The 26,196-nt window shown below is 38.6% G+C and overlaps 1 protein-coding gene across 3 annotated transcripts; it reads right to left on the minus strand.

The window, feature by feature from the left end:
• Nucleotides 1-26: 26 nt before the first annotated feature.
• LOC117292495 (polycomb protein suz12-A-like) lies at nt 27-26,196 on the minus strand. 3 transcript variants are annotated; one of them, XM_033774560.1, is made up of 16 exons: nt 26,054-26,196; nt 24,368-24,487; nt 23,997-24,043; nt 22,904-22,968; nt 22,556-22,627; nt 21,904-21,956; nt 21,246-21,313; nt 20,457-20,706; nt 19,567-19,772; nt 17,740-17,959; nt 16,902-17,167; nt 16,165-16,322; nt 15,465-15,560; nt 14,166-14,271; nt 13,440-13,519; nt 27-3,530 (listed from the first exon to the last, which is right to left on the minus strand). In XM_033774560.1, the coding sequence occupies exons 2-16, from the start codon at nt 24,465-24,467 to the stop codon at nt 3,209-3,211; spliced, it is 2,109 nt and encodes a 702-aa protein (XP_033630451.1). In that variant the 5' UTR covers nt 24,468-24,487; nt 26,054-26,196; the 3' UTR covers nt 27-3,208. The 3 variants fall into 3 exon arrangements, with proteins under 3 accessions (XP_033630451.1, XP_033630452.1, XP_033630448.1); XM_033774561.1 differs by lacking the exon at nt 23,997-24,043; XM_033774557.1 differs by lacking the exon at nt 26,054-26,196 and having other exon boundaries at nt 24,368-24,559.

A 26,196-nucleotide genomic window follows, 5' to 3' on the forward strand; every position in this document is an offset into this window, starting at 1 on the left:
TAAACATGAGACACAAATAAATACAATTTTATTGCAAACAGAATTTATTATTGTTCATCATTTTGTCTCTACCTAGATACAAGAAAATACAAATTTTCAGTCCTGTTTAACAAAATCAGAAATGGTTCACAAAATCAGAAAATGAAAAAAAAATTGTTTGACATTTAATTCATACAAGCAATGCCATTGGAGAAGTACAAAATATTACAAGTAGAAGTACAGCAATGATATAAATATACAAATACGAGTGGCATTGCATAAGACTGCATACCAGGACCCAATTTCATAGAGCTGCTTTAGCACAAAATATTGCTTAAATAATTTCTGCTAAGCAAAAAAAGGCAGGATACCAGTCTAAAAGTGTACATGTGAGATATTATTAGAGAGGTTTTGCAAGTCTACGAATACACATACAGATACTGATACATAGACACTTTTTGTGTTCACGTGACACGTATCCGCAACGAGCATATTTTGCACACGCGTTAGCCACAGAAACAGGAGCTCATACACTTCATAGAAAAACAGATACTGTTTTGCAGCCTTTAAGCTCTCTTTTTGTCCAAGATTTAAAGAAACATTTCCCACGGAATTGCTTTCATTGGAATCGTGCTTGATATAGATAGAAAACTGTTAGTCATTTGCAAGCAAAACGATGAGAAAATGCAGTGTATAAAAAAACAGTGTTTGGCTGGTAACCTAAATCTGGTACGCATAATTTTGTTGTTCTTAGCTACTTTTTGTTCTTAAACGTTTCTATGAAACTGGGGTGGGGTTTGGGTAAAGGAGGGGTTGTAAACTTTGCACCAGGGCTTCAACTTTGAGAAAACAAGGTTATTTCTTTAATTCTTTTAAAGAACAATGCTAACTTATGTGCATTGAATCCCTGGAAACAAAGTGTTTTAATTTAAATAGGGTCAAATTCCTCAATTATAAACGGTGAGTTAATTAGAATGGTAAACATATTTACAATTTCTCATGGTTTTCAAAAGAGAGTTCTACCCCATTGAACAGTAAAGGAATAATTTTATACATTTTACTTCAAGCACAATTCTTAAACAGTTCCTTTCATCAGTTAATACTCCAAGGTTTTACACAAAGTTTCAAGTACAATTTTGCAGTGACTGATAATGACGCCATGTTCCTTTCAAACGCATCAACTTCCTTTGCACCCTGGGCCCAATTTCATTAAGCTAGTAGAGACACTTGACACCTTTGGTAATTGTCAAAGACCAGTACCAAATCCACCAACTTCAAGTAAATGGAAACAATGGATTGTGGAGGAATCAGAAGTAATTGGGGTATTTGGAAACACTAGTAGTGCCAAAGTTACTGTTAACATTTTATAACTTCTCCCTGTCTTGTTCCCTGTACACATATAAACAATAATTCACAATATTTAAAAAGAGGGGTATAACTATTCTGTTCTTTCCAGTCTCGTCTTTGTTTTCTTCTTTTTCTTGTGCAATGTCTCAAGACAATTCTGGCAGCATACTGAGGAAGAAGTAACACTACACAAGACAGGCGCAACACTGCGCAATGAATAAACCAACACAAATAAACACATTAACCCAATATTGTCATCACAACCCACTTTAACATCTGATGAAGAAAACTTTAAGGCACTTGTTTTTTTGTTTTCCTGTTGATGAATACCGACTGGTCCAGGCAACTGGTCCAGTCAGCTAAGCAGCAAGATATGATGTATTCAAACATATATTTGCCAGCCCCTCCCAGAAATGATAACACAAAATTCTCCATCAAAATAGGATTTTAAAACCTTGCTTGCATACAAAAGCAAACTACAACCCAGCATTTATTTTCTGATTTCCGACAGCAGGCAAAACCAGAAGGCACAGCATGAAGTGTAAGCTCTAATGGGCTAACCCTACTGTAAAAAGCATGTTTGAAGTCAACACTACAACAATGATTAAAGCACCCAGTATCCATAAAATCTCCCCCACCCCGAAACAAACAAAAAACAACAACAACAACAACCTGTCTGCTTAGAAGTACATGAAGAAATATGCGTCGACTCTGCATTGCCTGCAAGATGCCAAGAAGTCTCATTGTCAAGTCACATCAAATGTCTGCCGTAACAGCCTAGTCTCCTGGACTAGTCTTTCCTCCAGTCTGAAAGTTCATTTTGCATGTTAGTAACTGGTTAACCAACCATTTGCTATGCATGGCGAGTGACTGTTAGCTCTCAAGTAGCATTAACATAAGAATAAAGCAGTCCGGCGTCAGTCAAAAAGAGATTTACACATATAAGCACAAATCCTGCACCATTACGTGTTCAATAAATGCATGTCCGTCATTCACTTAAACAGCTTATATTGACCCAATTCACCTGACGTCATCATCAGAATAATCTTGGATGCGCCATTTTAGTGGTCAATGTCAATGTGTGTTATTCAGAAAAATTCACATTTTAGGTGATGCGGCGTTAACACGTAAACCTATTGACCACCAACATGGTGAGCGTGGCGTCAGTCGCCGAGCGTGCCGCGCGTGCAAGGGGTCAATAGGTCTCCATATGACCCGAAATCTGTCTGAATTGTATGTTTGAGAAAAAAATGTTGCAATCTTCTGAGATGGACAGTGCTGAAATGACGCTTCTGATTGGTTAACAACTGTCACAACCAGCTGCTGATTAGTCGACCAACCAATTAGCACTTATGAATGCTGCCCAATCACAGTGTTGATAACACCTCATATGTCTGCCTGATTGCAGACTGCCATCAACTCATCATTGAATAGGTATAAAACAAACAATCTGGGTTCATAATAATATTAACGAAAAGTTATTTTTCTTTACGTTGCTGATGACACATTGGCATGAAAAACATAAATCAATGCTCCCGTAAAATTGTTCAGGAGCACTGCTCAGGATGTCTCTGGAAAATATATATTACAGTTTCCGATGCGTCCCTCTGATGTTGTTGAGAAATATTACATAAACATGTAATAATACTCTGCATACCGCATTCAAGCTGTCCTCAAGAGCATAGCTCAAGTCCCAATTAGGGATGGTTCAATTGGTACTTTATCTTACAACAGCCGTCTCTTTAGTCATGGGATCTACGATCTCAATATGAGCTTCAGTTTCCTCCAACATCATAGAACATTGCATAAGTCCTAATAAGTAGGGATGCCTTAATCTTACAATATAAGCAAATTGCTGTCTCTAAACCTTTGATCGGCAACTTCAGCTCTCTCCTACCCCCTCTGTGGTGTCTTGGACCAATCCAGCAACCTCCGCATCCTCCTCCGATGTTCCTACTCCTCCAACCATGTCAACTTTCTCTTCCTTCATCACCTCCTTGGCTCCTTCCCGGGCCATGGAGTCGTTAAGGCGATCCAGCTGCAGCAGCGTTCGAACAACGACAGACGGAGAGATGAGACTGAAGTCGTACATGTTGATCACGTGAAGCATGAAGTTGCGGTAGAGGTTGAGCTCTAACAGCTGTCGGCCGCGTTCCTCGATGAACAGTTGGCAGGCAAGTGGGATGTGACTGTCCGCTATAAAGCTACAAGAAGAGGAGATAACAAACCTTTTGTAATCATTAAAATTTCTCTCATTCAACGAGTTGCTATCCAAACAAACCAGATTTATAACTTGTGTACCAGTACAGGCCAAAGCATAACCCACAGCACCAAGCAACAGCAATTGCCGTGGTGCCCGTGCCCTCTGCAAGGTTCCAATACCAAGTTACATTTTCCCCATGGAAGTGCCTTTTAGCTGGGGAAAATGGACCGATCCGGCCTGTCAATCAAACTGTGCGCGTTCACCCATTTAACCAATCACAGCAATGATTGTGATCGGAAAAACTCGGTCATGCGTGCGCGTATATTTGGAACGCGCGGCAGAATCGTGCAGAATGTCATTGGGAGTGCTCGTACACGTGTCTTGCTCACGTGCGCTGTGGGCGGAGCTTAGTGGAAAGCCGGAACGGTACATTGCTGTGCCCCTACAAGAGTGAACTTCAAGGCCTGTCAGTAGGTGATTACACTCTTTTAATCGCTGTTTTTTCCACCAAAATTTGAATCTGAGAAGGGTTACCATGCTCAGATTGTGTATTCCTATGGAATTATTTGTCCTGCATGGACATTTTTAGACGTTCGTTTCGTTGGGTACATATGCTACATTTAAATAGGATCAAAACAACCGAACGGTTCTACATTGCCTATAAAGACAAGGTATGTATTTGGTAATCATTTTGAGAATCCTTACACTTTGAAGTATATCATGATAATAATAATAATTTGGGGGCTAACCATCCTTACTCGCAGCTTAGAGCTGAATTGCATTTGAGAAGCAGGCATGCAAGGGCGCCTTTGGCTGCCAGCCACATCAACCCCTTATGACCACGGAGCACAGCCAAGATTGAAAGTGCTTGGTTTGCAGTTTTGGAAAAAAAAAGTTAAATGAGCCATTATCCTAACACAAGTACTATTAACAAACCAATGAGGTGTACCCTTCGCTATTACCAGAATAGTTAAAGGAGCATTCTCTTAAAGGAACATTACAGAATTGGTAAGAATAAAAATTGTCTAAGATCACAGATTTACATGAAACTAATACACGGTCTGATGATGATGATGAATAGTAGAAAACATCCCTTGAAATATTTGTCTGAAATGTCATATTTGTTGAGAAATATATAAAACCTATTTCCTGTTTGGATTTTATCGCTGAGTGGGCGCTTTTTTATTCATTCATGCAAAATGTGTTTTCGATTTTCAGTATTTTTTTGCGACCCAGATGGCTGATCGATCTCAAACTGTCAGTTTATGTAAAGTGATTACATAAGGCGCTTACACTGCCAGCAACTGTTTTGTTTTAAGTAAAAACAAATTCTGTAAAGTGTCTTTAAAGGAGCCTTTCTCTTAACACAAGCACCATTAATAAACCAATGAGGTTACCTTTGGCTCTTGCAAGCATTGTTAAGTGCTATTGTGTATAGGGCAAGCATAATCAGAATGCATAATTTAGTACTCTGATCATATATATAGCTTTGTTGCGATGCCTTTTGGCATATTCGGTAAAGCTGTGATCATGTATACTCCGCAGGGACTTATTTTAGCGCTTGTTGCACCTGTTAGTTTAGTAATGGGGTTGTTGTGTGTGCCAGTTGTTGCGAACATGTGTAGTGCATTCACTGCAAGTGATAGACATGGTCAACCAACTGTGCTTAGAGACAAACTCATCACAGCCTTCAAAACAAATTGCAGACCAACAATAAAAAGTAAGTTTGTTAGTTTACATTTCAACATTTTTATAAGTAAACATATTATTTTTAGACGAGTCTTAAGCGGGACTCATGGCCTTATTAAAGTTAAGATGCTCAAGCAGCTCGTCTCAAGTCATGGTTTAGGATTGAATCCCAGTCATAACTTGTGTCTTATGCATCACACTAAACCATAAATTGCTTCTCTTCACCCGGGTGTTTAAATGGGAACCTAATAGGGCTGATACGGTATTATGTTGGTTTACCTCTTTAGCATTAAATTGATTGACGTTATATGCTCTTTGAGAAAGTTGGTGCCTTGATTAAAATTGTTGCAAAGCATCTTGATCTAACCAGGATTTTACTGCTATTAGAATTCAATTCAACTGTTTATTGTCACACATAAATACAGTGAAATTCACTTCGGCTTACATGTATTTATATTATAACTCTTAAAACTTGAAAATCTAATTTAATTGCCATGTTGGTAATCCCGCATTTCACCTCTATGGACCCCTGACCCCAATTTCATAGAGCTTATTAAGCAGGAAATATTATCCAACAACTGTCTGCTAAGCGGAAATGAGCAGAATACCAGTCACAAATCGTGAATGCAACATAGTTTGGCTGGGAACCTTCCTCTGGTAAGCATAATTTTGTTATGCTTAGCTACTTTTGTGCTTTGCAGGTCTATGAAATTGGGCCTAGTTTGCATCCCTCATCAGAGATTCTCTTTTACGCTGGTCTCTTCATGCGTACAGTTTACATTGCTCAGCGCTTTTGTGTGTTACTCTTAAAAACAAATTACAGATACTTGTTATCGGTAGGCTTTGATTAAAGGCAGTGGACACTATTGGTAATTACTCAAAATAATTATTAGCATAAAACCTTACTTGGTATCGAGTAATAGAGAGAGGTTGGTAGTTTAAAAAATTGTGAGAAACTGCTCCCTTTGAAGTGGAGTAGTTGATTTCAGGACCTCAAGTTTAGAACTTGAGGTCTCAAAATCAAGCATATGAAAGCACACAACTCAAGGGTATTTTTTCTTTCATTATTATTTCACAACTTCGACAACCGATTGAGCTCAAATTTTCACAGGTTTGTTATTTTATGCATATGATGTGAAACACCAAGTGAGAAGACTGGTCTTTGATAATTACCAATAGTGTCCACTGTCTTTAATATACATTTGGTTTGCCGCAACACCATGTGTGTTTCTACTTGCTTGGGTATATTAGATGTTCTTTGGAGAACTTTCTGGAGAACCATGCAATGCTGAAATCCAAAAGGGTTTTATTACTTTTTGACTTAATAAGTAGGATTCTTCCGGTGTGATGTTAACAGTAAAGCATTCATTCAAAGGCGAAACCCTTCAGCCCCAGCTGCATGTTTACATCAGCCATCAAGAGTCCAAATTATATTTAAAAGACCCTGTTTTTAACGACACTGACCACAGAAAAAGTCTGACACTATCTTTCTTTTTTGTTAGTCTGCAGTTTTGATACAGCACCTTCAGACCCGATTCGCTACAAAGTCCTCAAGGATGCCTTCAGAATGCCATTCACAGTGAATTTCAGTGTGAAGGCGAGTCAAAATGCTAAAATTGCACTTTCTGGAAACAGGACTGATGCCTCAATCTTCACAGCAATTTGTAAGTACTAACTTTTAATCATCAAAATCAGTGTTGTAGCCACAGTGGGCAGTGAAGGCAGGCATGCCCAGAACTAACAAACTTAGTTTGTTAGCAAAACACACTGTGCTGCACTTCAGCAATGATGGTCCCATATCTTCACATGACAAATTTTGTTTTTAGAGACCACCACTTAAATTGGTCGAGCTATAACACTGATCAAATCAGACTTTGGGTGCGAGTCCAGCCGTTGATTTCACCAATCTCTTCCTAACTTCGGATTAATCTTAGAACTTAAGATGAGTTAAGTTCTGTACATAGATGTTAGGACGCATTGAACCTATCCTAAGTTAAGACGAGTTACTCATCCTAACTCAAGCGTTTCGTGAAATCGTTTGCAGCCAGCATGAACCCTGGCTGATTTCACAAAGCACTAAGATTCATCTTAAAGGCAAAGTATGTTCCTTTGGTTTTTTTGAACCGTTCGATTGAAAACTGTAAACATTTTGTGGTGGTACCCGCTGCTAAAATATAGGTTCGCAGTCTCTACCGAGTTGCTACTAAGCAACCTCAGTGGTTTAGTTGGTAAGACACTGCTCTAGATTGGGTTCAAGTCCCACCCGAGTAATATTTCTGTGAAATATGGGCAATAAATTATTCAGTTCAAACAAGGCTACTACCGATAAGGTCAACGATTCTTTGAATAAAATATCTCAAACTAAAGTACTCTGTCATGGTTCAAGCAAAGGGCGAGTTAATCAGAGAGGATAATTAATTGGTTAATTATGCAGCAGTTGGAAGGTACAGCAGTATTTGAAGATTTTAAACTAGTCCCTTGTCTTAAGGTATTAATCGAAGGATGCAATAGGCTGACCTGGTGCCCTTGTTTTAGGGGAGTTCGGCCAGGATCGATTTAAAAAAGAGCCAAGACTGATTTAAAGACCCTGGACACGTTTGGTAATTACTCAAAATATAAACACTGAATTGGTACAACTTAAAAGCAAAGGAGAGCTGCTGACTGAAAGTATAAAACATTGTGAGAAACTTCTCCCTCTGGAGTAATGTAGTTTTGAAAAAGAGGTACTTTCTCACTAAAATATTTCAGGCCTGAAAGCCTTTTATTAGGCATCTGAAAGGATACGCAATTGTGCAACAAGGATGTTTTTTCTTTCATTGTTCTTTAGCAACTTTGATGACCAATTAATCCCATATTTAATTAAGCAGCTTTAGATAGTAAAATGCATTTTGAGAATCATTTCACTTCAATGTACGATTTAATGGAAAAAGATATCACTGTAACCCCTTTAAATTTGAATCTAAGAAATTATTGAGGTAAAGCTTCTGAGATTGTGTATTCCTCAATGTAATATTCTTCAGTCTGTGTAGACATATTCGCTCCAAAGTTTTGGCGATATCTCCAAACGCAACCACCTTTTGAATTTTCACAGGTTAATTCTATTGTATACAACTACGTTTGTATAGGATTAAGAACTTGGAACGGATAAGGTATACTTTGCCTTTTAGATGAATCTTAGTACTTTTTGACCTCAACTCCCGCCCCAAGTTACACTTAATTAGTTTTGCCTTACATAGATGTGTATATTACACTGTGTACTTGGTACTTTCCAGAGTCTGGGAAATGTAATGTTTACAATATGCATTTAAGTGAATAAATATCAGGAAACTGCAGGATCATCAAGTCCCTATCCCGATACGCGGCACAGGTTGGGGGATGCCGGCCACGCAAAAGTTGGGCTATAGGACTGAAAATAAAAGGACTTGTGTTGAGTGTGGCTGAATGCTCTCAGATGTCGCCAACAGATAAAGCGATCAAAGTGGATACATTTATTTATTTACATCCACCACGATGACACACCAAATTCAGTATAAATAAATTAATCCAGACTCCCATTGTACATCTTACATGTAAATTGTAAATAAATGATAAAACTTGCAATTAAAAACTCACAAGGCATTAGATACAAGGTCGAAAAATTTAAGGAACATCATATAGTTGGTTTTGCTAACAAAACAGCTGCTGGCAGTGTAAGCACTTTAGGTAATCCACCAAAAGACAAACCTGTAGAAGTTTAAGAGCGATCAGCCATATGGGTCACAGGAAAATAGTGCAAAGTCGATTACATATTTTTCATTACATCAATTAAAATAAATAACATTGAATAAAACTCTCACTGAACGATAAACTCCCAACAGGAAGTTAGTTTTATTTATTTCTCATCTGACGTTTCAGACAGAAATATTTCAAGTGATGTTTTCTACAAATATAATCATTATTAGACCGTGTTGTTTTATGAAAATTTGTGACCTTAGACAATTGTTTTTTGTACCAATTCTGTAATGTTCCTTTAACTGAGAGAGGTTTGCGGTAGCACTACATGTATGTCATCTCTCTTTGAGTAGTGTTGGTTCTGATAAGAACTGATGGTCAATGTATCGATAAATATGCTCCAATTAGCAGAATGCTGGACTAAAATCTAGGAATGAGTGGATTTAACCAAAGTTATTTACTCAAACCAAAAAAGTCGATCTAAAATTGCAAATTTTCTTTACAGGCCTGTATTTGAAAGGGCACAAAGGCATTTTCTCCTTGGTAAAGGGCACCCTACGGAGAAATGGTAAATTTCTACATTTCAAGGGCACTAAGGCAATGACAAGAGGGCATGGAGGCAATTGCCTTTGTTGCCCCCTGTAAAGCAGGGTTCGAATTTCACGCTGGACCGCAGGCCCGAGGCCAGTGATTTTAGCTTCGGTCCAGTAAACTTTATGCCAAACAAGTCCAGCGGTCTTGTGGTTTTTTGTATGCATACTAATATAGTTACTATTACAAATAATTATATGAAATATATTATCTTTCATTAAAAAATGTATTTCAATCTCATTTAGAATAAAAGTTTTTGTTTTACTTGTCGTCAAATCAGTGTTCTGAGCACGCTTGCGGAACGTCAATCCGTCCTTTTTTCACGTGCATCAGGCTGCATACAAGTTTTCTATTCAGTTTACTCATGCCCACACCTTGTACATCTAGTCTCAAACTATTTATGTTTATGCACCCGGGGAGTGAGCGAGCGGGGGACGAGACAGTGATGTGTTGGTACCCGGCGTGGCGGCACACCTTAGTACAGCGATGTTTGTTTACCACTGACCATGTGTAAAGTCTGTTACCTTACAAAGGAGTTGAATTTGCATTAAGAAGGTCTGGTTTCAATACCACACATCCCTGTGTTGCATGGATTAAAAGTAAGGTCTTGTTGCCAAACGTCTTGCTTAGTATGGCTACCAACAGTGATGAGCTTCTGACTACTGCTGTCAAATTTTGGTCAATCTTTTTTTATGATGATCTTTTTATGAATGCTGCACGTTGCAGTGTTTTGTTGGTGATTTGCCTGTCAAATCGGGAAATTTTTGTTTGAGGTGGCGAGAATGACGTGAAGTAGGTATATGGAACTTTATTGATTGGGTTTCACAGCAAAACAAAGGCCTCCTAAGGGATGAAAAAGGCCTGCTGTTCTATCGTGTTAACTTTTTTTTTTCCTAATAACATTTTGGTCTTGTAAAAAATCTTCCGGTCCATTAAAAATTCTGAGGAACAAGCCCTGCGGTCTTGTGGATTTTTTCCCCAAATTCGAGCCCTGTAAAGTATCAGGCCTAAATTGATATTGTATGGTGTTTAATTGTAAGTTGTAAGAGCTATGTTCACTTTTCATCCTAGGTATTGGTTGTGGGTTGGGCGATGAAACATTCATAAGAGCGTGCCATCCTTATACCTGCTACACCCGTTTAGAGGTCTACGACGAGGCCGGAATCCTCGATCCCTACGAATATCGCTCCTTCTGGATCGAGTATGATAATGGTAAAGTGAGGATTGGCAAGGGCGGAGTTACCAAGGCCATCTTGGAATGGAATGCCGAAGCCTACCATGGTAGGGTACCCACTCAAGTATATGTAGGTGTATCTACTGCAAGCTATGAGGGATCGTGGAAATTCTGTTAATGCGATCAAACAAGTTTGACCGCGAAATCGTGTGATTAACAAGTCAACCACACTATAAACACAGTATAGTATAAAGTTGTGTTGATAGCTGTTTTGGAGCAAGTTGCGTCTAATGGCTCATATAGAAGGCTCTAGTTATTTTAAAGTTTAACATATATTACTCTTCATTCTACTCTGCTTGAAATGTTTGAATTAGTTTGTTGTACTGCGATTGCGATTGTATTATTTTTACTATAACTTTAAATTATTTACCTGTAAAGTGTATCATATTTTGAAACATTTATTACTCATTGGGTGAAAATTCTTAATGATGTGGAAAATTTATTGCAAAAGCTACAATGCTTTGTCAACACACAGAATTTGTTTGGGTGATAACACTGTTATTTTGAGGACTGAAATGCAGAGGAAGAAAACAAAAGAGTTTCATAACTGTACTTTGTACATCACCAAAATGCCATTTGTTATATTTTAATAATGTCTGGCACATTTACTCAGTCATTAAAAGCAAAGTATACCTTCGATTTGACTGTTTTAATCCTTCATGCATGTAGATGTATACAATACATCTAGCAGTGAAAATTTCATTTCATTTTCGAGATATCGCTGAAAATCCGGAGCGGTTATGTCCACCCTGGAAGAATAATTCGCAATAGCAATACACAATCGGACAGATGTTACTGCACATGTCAGTTACGCTTCTCATATTGTGGGATATCTTTATAAATATCTGTGCTAAGCAAGAATTAAGTGGAGTACCAGTTCAGGCCTCGACCTCTACAGCGGCAACCAGCGGCCATTGCCGCGATGCTCCAGCCAATTGCCATGAAGCCCTTTAAAAAATCACGTACCTTACGGCCACTTGGCCGTCGTGCCCTTTTCCATTGATTCCATAACATTATTTATTCGAAAAAGTTATTTAATGTTAACATTGTGACCCATTTAATTTATATGGAGGTAAAATTCGGAACGTACGATCTCGCACACTAGTTTTTCACAATGCTGCTTCTGTGCAATAAAAAATGTGTCGAGAATGTGGCATGGTAACCATATCAAACGTAGTTGAGCTGTTTACTAATAAAAATGCAGCACCAGACTACTCCAATGTATAAACTCGCTACAAGTCCCTACATTAAATTACGCATTTTCGCACTGATTTTGTCCATTGAGATCTGTATTTGTAGCGGATGGGTGGGGGAGGCGCGCGGCCGGGGGCTGGATACAGTCTTTGTTTTTCCCCTGGCTATTTCGATGGTGTCCAAGGCTTGTACTGGATTAATGTTTGTGACCCACCACTACCAGTGATCTGCCTGCCTTGCAACTTTGTTTTTCATTGCCAAACACATGTTTGTGTACACACAAGCGTGGAATTGTAAAACGTCAAACGGCAGAGCCCTAATTTGGCAATCATCATACTCCATCAAGTTCATTATTGATTAATCAGCATGCCATCCCCACAAAAGATGCAAAAATAAGCATGAAGGCGAAAGGGCTAGAGTGGTAGCAAAGTGCCAACTTTAGAAGCATTTTATAATTAGGTGCGTTTGTTTACTTTTAGTAATTATTTAGCGCAGTCTAGCATGGCATAAACGCCAGCATGCAAAATACACATTACAAGTTTAGCTAAATGCTAGGCCAATTATTTTGTGCTAAGGGGTTGGGGGTTCGTTTTTAATTTTCTTAATCATATTTATATAAAAAAAGAAGGGAAAAAAAAAGAAATAAATATTTTTCCAAATCATCGGATTTAGCTGAGCCTCCGGGTTGTTGGTGTATGATGGGGGTTGTCGGCGTGGGGTGGGTTGGGCTCGTTGGTCTCGCAGAGTTGGGGTAGTGGTGAGCCAGAGACTTATTGATCTTTTTTCTTCAGATTAGCACGCAGGGAATTATTTTTCTTAATATTTTTTCTGTATGATTTTTTCAACAATTCTTTGTTCTGGAGCAACAATTTGTTTCCAGATGACCAGAAGGGAGTTTAATTAAGTCGATGAATAAGGGTTAGGGGGTAAGTTAATTAATTACTGGGGTAATCATTTGCAATTCGAGCGCTGCAAAAAAACTGTAAATAATTCAGAAACAAATATTTTTAAACTTTTATTCAATTTCAGCGACAATGAAATAAATATGGGTTGGAAAGTTGACCACCATCTTGAAATCAGTGGAAAGTATTTTGACATAATCATCAACAAATAAAGGTTTGAAAATGGCCTTGGTGCCCTTTCAGTTGGCCTTGGTGCCCCTTTCTTTTTGAGAGCTTTTGAGGCCAAGTGGCCTTGCCCCTCTGAAGCTAAAGGTTGAGGCCTGCCAGTTGCAGCATTTTAAACTGTATGGTATTATGGCTGGTTAACTATTTCTGCTAAGCAATATATTTCTGTGCTAAGCTAGTTTTTGTGCTTAAGCAGCTCTATGATGACATTGGCCCCTTGCAACTAGCTTTACTGTCAAGAAGCCGAGCAGTGCTTCTTCCCCAAAGGTTGAAGGTTAAAGGTCAAGAGTTTACGATGTAGGTCATAACCTACTGATGATGGATACAATGTTAATTCATGAATGGACAAAGGTTGGTTACTTACTTATGTTGCATACAATGTAGATTCCAAAGCTTCATGAGTTCCTTCTCCCCTTCATTGACATCAGTAAACTCATCAATCATCTGCAACCAAAACAGACAATGCAACAGACTAAATAATGGCAACAGATAATTGTGATATGGAAAGGTTTGCGGTAACACCATGTAATGACTATCTCTAATGAGTTGGGGTGGTTCTGAAAAAAATGTTTCGATCAGTATGCTCTGATCGTCTTCTGGAAAAAGATAATTGTGAATTGAGTATTACACCAGCGCATGAACTATTCAGTTTTTTTAGTGAATTAAGGAGACTTTTTTAGTCTTCAGATAACACTGCAGCCATGTCGGGACATTATGGACACCTCATGTATTTTTGGTCCCTCGACCAGAAACAAGTTTCCATTCACCAAGCGATTATTTCAAGGGGCACCAAGGCAATGACCAGGGGCAACCAAGGCAATTGCCTATGTGAAGTATCAGGTCTGGTTTTTCTTCCACTTGTGGTCATCGCAAGCGTACAAGTCCCACCCACTATTGAGGAAGGAGAGTTCCTGCAATTTGCAGCTGCCGGCCACATGCACTCTGGTTTTACCCACTTCCTGATACTGTGATTTTTCATTTTTATCTTTTTTGGGGGTTCAGCGAGTTCACTGAAACAAGGCTAAAAGCCACTCTTGGTAAGGGGCTACAAGAAGAAGACGAAGACACAAGAATTGTGATTAAAACTGACCATTCTCGTTCTCTGTTGAAGCCACAAAGGGTCGATCTCATCTTCACTGTCCACTTCCATTTCTTGAGGTCTGATTGGTTGCAGTGAATGGGTGTGGTAGTACATTCTATAAAGCACACAATACATTGTCATTAAGCTAAAAGGTGAATACGTTTAAGATCATGGCCCAATTTCAAAGAGCCCCTTAAGCAGAACATACTGCTTAAAAATCCCACTGAACAATAATGAGCAGAAGATCAACTATAAATATAAATATTAATAGTAAACTTGCAGGTACCACCATGGGTAAAAACTCTTTTGAAGGAGTGTTGGCTCTGAAAAGAGCCGGTTTGGTCTCGATGTTTCGAACAGAATACCAGTCACAAATTGTACTTGTGACATGGTTTTTTACTTGGCATAATTTCATTTAGCTTATTAGCTTTTGTGCTTAAGCAGCTCTATGAAATTCGGACGTTATGTATTGAGATTATCAAGTCTGTGAGAATACTGTGGTTCGTCCTAGCATCTTTTAGTAATTGATAACATATTTTGCAGCAAATAATTTTTCCTGGTAAATCTGATAAAAATGTTGCACAAAGTGTATCAGTTGCAACACAAAAAAAAACACAATTTGCTGCTCAGTATTGGCATTTAGTGTGTAACTTCAGTCTAAATATTTTAAATTGTACCCTGTTTTGTAAGTACGTTTGATAAGCTAATTGGTTGATTGAACATTACTTGTTTCTTTTATTTTATTTATTTCCGAAAATTGTATATAAATACAGTTATATCTATGTTTAACTATTGAAATGACTCTGCAATGGGAGACTTTCTGGGACGATAGAGGGCAGCAGACTTACCGGGTAAATCCATTGTTCTCAGAATTATGCGCATGTTCAGAACTACGTAAACAATGGAAATTTACCCGGTATGTCTGCTGCCACCTAGCGTTGGAAAGTCTCCTATTTGACCTCCTTTGGGTCATAAAAATTAAAATATAAAACAGCTGATTGATTGATAGATTGGATGAATGATTTGCTTTTTTTTACATGAATACAGTTTGTTTTAATAACTTGACTCATTTTCGGCTCAGGTAAACTCTGTAATGTAAATAATAACAATAATAAAGCGCAACATGTTGATATAGATATTTTATTATTTGGAGTTATATTGACCCTCAATACTACTTTTAACAGTCCAAGATTGTACACTCCCAATTGCATATTGGCTTGTTACTTTATTCTGGTGAGCATAATTTTTGTTGTGCTTAGCTATATGAAATTGAGCCCAGCTAATAGTAAGTATTACTTGTCCTTTTACCTGTTATGTCCTGAGATTTGAGGTCTGACACTGAGGTAGTCTTTATTCTCCCCCTCCTGGAATTCAGTCAAGGTGCCGAGAGGTCGTTTGGTATGTCTGAAATCAAACGCATCACAGACATGCTGTACTAAACGATCATCCAAAATACACCCTTACAATCAAATATGTCAATTGCAAATCACAGTATTGCCTGACACCGATTTACTCATTCAAAATCAGGGAACACTTTTACATGGTTGAGCCAGGATTTTGTATAAGGTGACAAAAATTTGCTGCAAACTAAAAAAAACAAAAAACTGTGCGTCCAAATTGTTCACATTAAGTTCAATTCAATGCAATATTATGTGTAAATGACAGATGAAACAGGGTGTCTAAGTTTAAAACAGGGTGTCCAAATAATACCCACACACCCATCTGGCATAACCTATGGCATGACAATATGTGGATGTGTGTCTTCTTAGTGCACAACTCTGTGCACAAACTTGGTGCCCTTACCCTTTCAAAAATGAAGCATAAATGGCAGCATTGCATCACATCAAACTTTTGCATTTTTTCTTTTGAGAGGAGATCTTAGACTCAGTTTAATTCCAGTTAATTACAGTGTACAACATTTATCCATAAGTTGAGCCCTTTCTAGTGCATTTGGCAACAGACATCAATGGGGTAGGAGTGGTTTTGATTGATTGGAAAGCAGACTTACTTAATGACCAGTATCTGTGTGACTGGGCTGCGTCTACACGGCCCGTTCCTGTGGAATGCATAGCCAGTGTGTGATGTAAGGTTCTGAGGATTGCCGGCATAGGAACCATCGTAGTGTTCGTTTATTGTCACATCTATTCTGGCTCCATTTGGACAAGGCTGGAGAAATAAACAATCATGAAGAATGGGTAGCACAAAACTTTGCCAAAGGCTGGAGAAATAAACAATCATGAAGAATGGGTAGCACAAAACTTTGCCAGAGGGTACCAACTACATTTTGGGAAGTGCACGGTCACTACAGATCTCTGGGCCCACTTCCATAGCGCTGCTTAAACAAAATATTGATTAACAATATTCTGCTAAGCAGAAATTTGCAGGATACCAGAAACAAATTGCACATGTGACATGGCAGTTTGGCTGGTAACCTGATTCTGGTAATTAAAATTTTGTTGGGCTTAGCTACTTTTTATACTTAAAAGCTGTATGAAACTGGGAAAAATTAAATAAGTGTACTGTACAGAACATCTGGGCCTAATTTCATAGAGCTGCTTAAGCAAAACTGTGCTTACCAGAACAAGGTTACCAGCCAAAATATCATATCACATGTACAATTTGCGACTAGTATCCTGCTCCTTTCTGCTTAGCATAAAAATTGTTAAGCACTATTCTCTGCTTAAGCAGCACTATGAAATCGAGCCAAGGATAAATGAATTGATTGTATAAAACATTTCAGCTTACCACATAGGTGAAGTTAAATCTACTGTGGCACGTGGTGAGATGCTTGAGAAGGCTGTACAGCTCCAGGCAGTTGACGGAGCACCACGGGCAGAGCATGTTGTCCCTGGCCTCCGTCTGCTGCCTGGTGTTGTTGTTATACAGGAACTGGTAGAAGACATGCGGTGGGGGGATAGCGGTGGCAGGAGTGGGATCCCTCTTGGAGGCGTTGATACGAACGGACGACTTGTGCGGAATGTTTTCTTCGGAGCTTGGAACGCCGTTGGTGTCTGAAAAGAGAAAGAAGCAAGGTTTTAAAGTAATGAATATCTTGTGGAGTTGAGGCGAGTAAAAGGCATAGGTTTATTCTTTTACAGAGGGAGTGAGAAAAGTGACTTTTGCAAATTGTTGCGTCACTGCTACATAGCAGTTCACCTTTGCAGCGGGGACTTATCTTCAACACTTCAATAATTGAAACTTTGGGTGCAGGTCGTTTAATGTACCTCACCCCATTTGTTTTGGACGAAGATTTATAAGGATTGTTGATTATTGATAACATTTTGCTGAAGTCGTGAAAATTTGGAGTCCGTCTATAAGCGCGAAACAGAGTCCATTTTAAAAATCCTATTGCAGCAACTGTATATTCTAAAAGCACATTAATACATCCCATTGTAAAACAAAATTAAACAAGTTGCTAAAATTATAGGATAGCAGCATTGTGCATTGTGCAACTTGATTATTGCGAGGTAGAGATGTAAAAGCCCATATGTGAACACCTTGCCATGGAGTTGCTATAGTGGGTGGGTCTTAACAGATCCGTCTATCTCACTGACAGGAAAATCATGAAACAATTTTCCCTCACCTTCTAATATTGATACACCATTGCTGCTACCGCTCTGCTCAGGTGACTGGCTGTTTGAATTATTAAGGAGGGTCCCTGAGCTTGTGAACAACGTCCTGTGATTGCTACTCGATGACATCGTCGGTTGGAGATGATTGGAAGACCGTAGAGCTGTCTCGCTCCACTTGAGATGGAACTTTAAAGTTGGTTGGTCTTTGAAGGACTCGAACGGTGCCACAGGCTGAAGACAGCAAGATAAAAACATATCTCTGATAAAAAACATATCTCTTGAAATCCAGATCCCAAATATTTATGGATATTTCAGGCCTGGAATTTCAAAGGGCAAGGCCACTTTCATTTTGCAAAGAGCACCTCCATTGGAAAATTATAAACTCGGTTGAAAACTTTTGAAGGGGCACCAATACCAAGACCAGGGGCAACAGAGGCCATGGCGTCTGTGGCTTCTGTGTAATTCCAGGCCCGATACTGGATTTGGATTTCTAGAAAATCTTAGGGGCACTAGGGTAAGCTTGGGCAGTTCCTTCGGTTACCCGGTTCTACCCGGTTCCAAATTGAAAACCGGACCGGCAGTTCCACTCTTCTGTGGAACCGGGTACCCGCTTTTGTCGGTTCCGATTTTAAAAGACCGAGTCCCAACTATAAAAGGCTCTGTGAAGCCGATCCTGCGACGAACCGGCTCTAGAAATTGAGGCTTGATGTTGAAAGCGGTGACCGCAGATACAGTGTGCAAAGGCTTCAAGCCGACATGAGTATCAACTATCACATGTGGCTGCATACACAGTGCACAGCCCCCTCCAATGCATAGGCATCTATACATGTATATCTCATGCATATACATGTACATGTACAGAGTCCAAAGTCCAAATAGACAGCACGTTGTGATTGGCTGCCGATATATCCATATTCATAAAAGCTTGCCCCATCCATGCACAAAACACACAGTACTGTATGCATGTACAGGCATGTACAGGCATGTACACTGGTATGTACAGAGACGACACACTGCATGCACTACGGACGTACTGCACTACGGACGTACTGCACTACGGACGTACTGCACTACGGACGTACTGCACTACGGACGTACTGCTACACAACGGACGTACTGCCGGCTAAATCAAAGACTTGGTTAAATGCAGGGAGAATAGGTGCTCGGTGGCACGATGTCTGATTGACTTGGGGTGGGTATTCTGGTATTTTCGTTAAAAATAGATCGGCTCCAATTGTGTGTGTGTGAGCTCGGGAACGATGTCTGATTAACTTGGTTATTTTGAGTTAAAATAGATCGGCTCAATTGTGTGTGTGTGAGCTCGGGACGGGGGGCTTATGTTTTATATTGAATTGGAACCGGGTATGTCTCAGAACCGAGCTTTTTTTCGGAACCGGAACCGAGCCCCAAATTTCTGGAACCGCCCAAGCTTACACTAGGGTTGACAGCGTAATGGTATCTTTCCTCGGCTTCTAACGCTAAGAACCTGGGGCATTGTGTGGATTGTGTGGTCTTTCCTACTAAAAAACTTACATGTTTGCAAGTTTTTTTTGTTTACCGAAGCAGTAACCATCCCTCCAGATCTTAGGAGATATGTGGAAAAGATAACATTCCACCTTTTGATAACCCCTGGAGAATTGATAGACTCCAAGAAGCTTCTGGGAAAAGTATCCTCAGTGGTAGAGAAAAAGATGGAAGAGTATGACTTGGTTTTTGTTTGTGAAAAAAACCAAAAAAAAACCACCATAATTTGTCGTTACAAGGCTGATTAAATAGTCTAAATTCAGATAAAACTCTGAGATTTTTAAAGCAACACCCAGTAGACAATTCACTCCTACCTTGCCATCCATCAGCATTTCCCACGATGCATGCTTGCCGTTCATGACCTTTGGCCTGACCTCTTGCAAAGCAACTTCGTAATCGCCGTTGGTGAGTTGACAATTGTCCTTGTCCAGTACCACAAGTTCTGATGAGTAGGTGAAGGAATCATTTTGACTAGGTGAAGAGTTTCTACTGAGTCTGCGACGCTTGGATGGCTGCTCCTCTGAATCAAGTTACAAGAAGAGAACTTTTGTAAATTAGCATTTATTATTACTCTAAAAGTTACCTTCTTTATAAGAGAGTGAAAAATCCTGCAATATGAATTGCAGTAAGCTTAAGCCTTTGAAGATTTAACGGTCAATCAACAGATCACCCGGTTACACGTTTACATTTTTAAGGTTCGGATAAAGGTAATCAAATTCACGAAGGTGCTACGAAACGCTGACCTCATTGCAATCAAACAATACACAACGCACGATCACATAGTACACAACATTTTTCAACTTCTAGTTTACCTATGTCCAGCTTGGACTAGGGCGAGTCTAGGAGTGGGTGGTTGCCTGGTGGTGTGTGATGAGTGGGTGGTTGGTAGTAGGCTTTGCAACCAATCACAGTGTATTGAGGAAGGGTTGTCCAGAGGTCAATGACCACACCCAAAAAAGTGTTTTGGCAGCTGGCCACTGGAGACCGACAGAGGAAAATTGTAAGATTTAATCCTCCAAGTTTCTTCAGTTTATCCATCAGACATCTGCGTTGGATTGTGCCAGCCAATCTTTATCAAAACCCTAATTGCAATTTCATCCCTTTACATAGCATCAAAGGAAGAGTCCAAAGGTTCAGTTGAATACGTAGTTTTAGAAAACTTCACATTTAAGGTTTCCAAGAGAATCACAGTTCAAGCACTAACCCTGATCTTCACTAACATCTCCGTTGCATAGATTATCACTTCCAGGCGACCAGTCTTTGGACTGAGACCTTTCCCCATGAACCTTGAGTAGCAATATGAAGGATTTGGCCGTCTGGCCATTGGATTGGCTGAAAGTACTGCTGGGTACTGAGATGTGACGTAGTTGATCGTCACTGGTTGTCATGGAGTCACTGTTCACTGGCACTTTTTGTTTACCGAGAAACATTTGTTTAATTGGTGATGATATATCCTTTAAAAAAGTGACAGAAAAAGAAAAAAAATTAATTAGCTATCAGAAGAATTTCATACTCCTATTGAGTCAAACTACGAGGCATCCGTGGTCTAAAATGAAAATGTTACAATCCACATCCTAACACGATAATTTGTTTAGATATTTAAACATCACATATTACCTACAAAAGCAAATAACAATGACATTGACTAAAAGTTTATCATAATAAATTGTTCCAATACAAGAGAAGTGATTGTAAAACAAATATAAAAAAATCTGAAAAATGAGTAGTTGGTCTAGAAGTAAAAGCCCCCGTACTTTGGTGTTACGGTATTGGATTTACAGTTTCCTAACAGAGGCTTGGACATAAGCTCACAAAGGAAGACTCATTACAAAATTCTTAACAAAAAAGGAACAATCCTGGAAATACACAAACCAGCAGTACACAATTCTACCTTATAACACACCAATCAATTAAAGTTAAGTCCATATCAAAACCTCAGTCTAACAATCTTCTTTACCCAAAATTTATTAATGACAAAGAAATTTATACATACCTTTCTCCTCTTGTGACAAACTTTTAAAAGCACAGCCTCGACAGTAACTGTGCTCTCACTGGTCAACTCTAGAGAAAAAGAAAAAAAGATTAATCAACGACTGAGAAACGGAACCTTTAGTACACTTTCTAAAAAGTCATTTGCACATGAATTTATCTTTGCACAACATCAGGCTGTGTATAGGATGCCACTAATGCTTTCTGTTGCTTTGACAGGTGACACAACATCTCAATGTGTTTGCTACTTGAGTTGAATGCAATTTTCCAAAGCTAGTTTAGAAAGAACCTTGCGGGCACACCTTTGTACTAAACTTTTTCAGGAAGAGTGATGGTTCTGTTGAATCTTGTGGACTCGCTGTTTTAAACAGTATACTCTGCTCTCCTTCAGAAGGTTTTTTTAATAGTTTTTATCCCCTTAAAGACCTACAGTGTTTTTTTAACATCGAGACCACACAGTTCTTCTCAGAACCAACCCATAACTCTTTTGGGAGATATCTCCCAAAAGAGTTTAATACACAGTTGTACCCACAAGTTTCCTGCTACAGTTTTTTTATTCACAATACAGCTAGCTCTTTTTTCAAATGCACTTATAAAAAATTTGTTTGTAAAGATGTCAATAAGGTTATTACAAAATGGTTAAATACAAAATTCCCACTCACCTCTGGTTTGATGAAATTCCTTGAAAAATAAATTCATGTACTCTCCTTGCGTCCTAAAGAAATATATTTCAAGAGGTCATAACGACTGGAAAAAAGTTACTTTAAACTTTTAACTAAATCACTTCCATGTTACTGAATTACAATTTTTTCTTGGGTTGACTTTAAGTGGGAGTTGAAAATGCAACCTCAGGATTAACGTGCAAGTGCTCTACAAACTGAGCTACGTGTATCATAGATAGATAAAATGGTTTACTTAAAAACTGCCCTCGCAGCACAAAGGCTGAATTACAACAATTCAGTATCTAGCCATTATGTTGGCAGTCTCCCTATTTTGTGAATATTTTTGTTTGGGGTGCCAGTCAGAAGCTATTTTTATTATCAGTCTCATTATTTGAGACGGTATAGCCTGCTTTTGCATCCCATCACAAAGATCTTAGTTCAACTGCACTCTGTATCCAAAACCCAATTTCAAAGACCCAATTTCATTCAGCACAACTATGCTAACCAGAATAAGGTTACCAGCCAAAATACCATGTTACGTGTACAATATGTGACTGGCATCCTGCTTTCTTTGCTTAGCAGAAAATTGTTAAAGCGAGTATGGATAGCAATAGACACCCATTGAGTTTTCAACAAGTAAATCTTTACTCACCTTTCCGTCATTGCATCTCGTTTGAGTTTCGTCTCAACTTTTTCCAGCAAACCAATTGTCTCAAAAGATTTCCTTCAATGAGAGAAAACAAATTCCATAATTATTCACAAAAAGTCCGTAATTGGAATACACAACTTGAGAGATGTTACTGCTAGTAACGGTTCTCAGACTCAAATTGATTTTCCTGTACATACAATCTCTATATTACTTCAAAGTGAGATGATTTTCAAAATGCTTTCTACTTCCGAAAGCCACCAATTAAGTTGCGATTGCCATTAATTTTAAGAGAGATTACCAAGCCTACTTATATCTTTCCTTTGGGTCATAAATTTCTGAAAGTTGACTGACCTGTTATTATTAGTCCTTTGGCACCGCTGTGGCATATAACTCAATGTTCTATGTAGGAAAATAGGCTGTAAACAAAGAAAATAACTTACAAAAGTTAATCTGGCTATACAACTTTCAAATACTACAATGTTGTTAACTATAATTTGTAAAATCTGTATACAAACTTCAAGCATTTATAAGAAACATGTTACAGTTCAGTGATAACAAATAATCCCCTTAGGGTTAGTAAATTGTACAAACAATTAATTTGCAGGTTGTTGCGATGAACCACTTGGATGAATGTTGCTGTTATGAACATCAAGACAAGCTTTGTTTATTTTCTTAAATAGAAGTATAACAAAAATATAAAAATATAAAAAAAAAGTTGAAAAAAAAAAGTTTGGCATAGGCCTACTACTACCGGTACTAGAACGCCTCATTTTAACTCAGCAGGGCCTCATAAAGTCTTTATGTTATACTTATATAGCCTCTAGGCCTAGATTTATTTTTTATTTTTACCAATCATCAAATTTTACAAACATCAAATTTATACTATCGGAAAATATAATATTTGTAAATGCAAGTTAGAATGTGGGTCAGCGTCTATGGTAATAGTAATACTAATACTACCAACAATAGATCATCGGTCACATTTACATTTTTTTTACTAAGTTGAATGAAGAGCTAATGTTAGACAACATTTCAGGGAAAAGTTTCCGTATGGCGCCACCACTTTTTCATTCGATATGAAATAATATAGTATCTAATTTATCTCAACGAGATATCCCCTTTTGTAAAAATTAGTGAAAAAGTGGAGGCGAGGTGTGGAAAGTTATCCCATTTCAAATTCAAGGTCATACTTTTTATTTCAATTTTTTTTAAATCGGATAACTTTCCGTATGGCGCGACCACATTTTCACTCATTTGTACAAAGAAAAAGGGATATCTCATTGAAGTAAATTAGATACTATATTATTTCAAATCGAATGAAAAAGTGGTGGCGCCATACGGAAACTTTTCCTTTAAATCTATATTATTATTTAATAGCCTAATAAATTCATTGTTTGTGTAAATATTTCCATCATCATCAAGAACACACCCCAAATAAACTTACTGCAATTTGGTTCCTGGTTCGAAGGAATCTGTAAATCTGTGTTGGTTCTGATAGGAATACAATTACAAATTATTTAAAACAACGGTTTGTTTACAAAATAAAATACAATTCAATGTAAATTTTAATACAAAACAGCAGTCAACTCAATCAAATGAAATGTCAAACAAAATTATGAATAGAACTATAGTATAGTATTCACAAATAGAGAGTCGTATGCACACACAAAGAAGACACGAACTAAGCCTTGCATCTCCATTCCAATTGTAACTGAAAATGTCAGCGGGTCACAACATTGAACATGTGCACGTAAAACTCCATCCCATTCACCATGTGTGTATTCTTTTAATTTCACTCGAGATAAAAATACTCACTTTCAAAAGCTTGAAGAAAAAGCTCATGGTCGGCCTGCAATTGCTCAAATTTGGGGTTCCGCTGGACGGACCTGCTGTTCGGGTGCCTGTGGGGTGCCATCTTTCTTCATCCACTTCGCTCTATTGATTTTAAATTCAAAGAATTTGAAATTAAAATCATTAACCATTCCCTTCACACACTCTCATCATTTACCGCGGGAACACACAAAAGGCATTGTGGGTATGTACACGGAGCGCAGCTAACAGTCTAGTATCGACTACCAGTAACCGGAATGGAATAGATGGTCTACATTGTATCGAATTACTGCGCGTCTCACTGAATCAGCAGCTATTGAATATTCATGATTCCAAAACTTAATTGGTGTTTTGCCGTGAGAGACTTTCCAAGATTTACAGTTTTCGGAAAAAATATCTGATCAGTGTTATGCTCAAGACTCAGTTGGCCACACTATTCGATCGTGGATGACAATTAATGTTTGTGTGCTAAGCAAAACTTAAAGACACTGCAGCCGATTTCACAAAAAGCAAGGATTAATCCTATCTCGAGTTAAGACGACACGAATATCTCTTAACTTAGGATGGGTTCAATGCTTCCTAACGTCTTTGGATACGGAACTGAACTCGTCCTAAGTCCCAAAGATTAATCCTAAGTTAGGTTTGGTGAAATCGACGGCCGGCAGGACACTATTGGTAATGTCAAAGCTCCCGATCACTTGGTGTATCTCAACATAGCTTATGCATAAAATAACAAACCTGTGAAAAATTTAACACAATTTATTAATGCATATCGCTTAGTAGAAACATGAAGGAATAAATTCTAATTTAATTCCTCCATGGTAAACAACACAAATTACAGTTACGTTTGCGTTGATGTGGCTGCAGTCGACGGCGGCAGCGGCGGTGGCGGCGACGACGATGACAACGACAACTACGTCGACGAAAATGACAACGACAACAAACAACAACAACAACAACAACAACAACAACAACAACAACAACAACAACAACAACAGCAGCAGCAGCAGCAGCAGCAGCAGCAGCAGCAGCAACAGCAACAACAACAACAGCAACAACAGCAACAACAACAATAACAACAGCAACAACAGCAACAACAGCAACAACAGTAACAACAGCAGCAGCAACAGCAACAACAGCAGCAGCAACAACAGCAGCAGCAACAACAGCAACAAAAACAACAACAACAACAGCAACAAAAACAACAACAACAACAGCAACAACAACAACAACAGCAGCAGTGCGCCTTGACTGAAGGCTACACCTGACACAGCAGTGTGACGTTATCTTTACCAGATAGAATAGATTCATGGTTGTGTTTGCTCAAGGATGGAGCTTTTTGTGTTGTTATATAATAGGATGGGTATACATGTAACAGGAATATGCACCCACAGCCTATACAGAAAAACACTGCTGTACAAGAAAGGGCAATGCATTGTTTGACCAACATTCTCCATGTTGGCAAATGTTGAAGAACAACTTCCGTCATCCCAGGATGAAAAGTGGACATAACAAAGTCACGTCATCAATTTCAGTCCGTTACTTTTCGTTTCGTATTCAGGCAGTGCTGTAATCATATTGAATAAAGTCGATCAGCAGTTACTGCATGAATGAAGAACTACCGTAAAAGGGGGTAAGTTAATTAAATATCTGATATTGTTAACGGTTTACCACAATCATAACGGTGCCCATGGATAAGGACAGAGCAAACAGCTGATACCCAATTCCATAGGCCGAATTGAGAGTGTTTACGTGTGTATAGCAGGCATATCTGATTGGTGATGCTTTTCTGATCACTGAGCATTAGGCATGAG

This window comes from Asterias rubens, chromosome 7 (assembly GCF_902459465.1).
Source record: "Asterias rubens chromosome 7, eAstRub1.3, whole genome shotgun sequence".
Lineage (NCBI taxonomy): Eukaryota > Metazoa > Echinodermata > Asteroidea > Forcipulatida > Asteriidae > Asterias > Asterias rubens.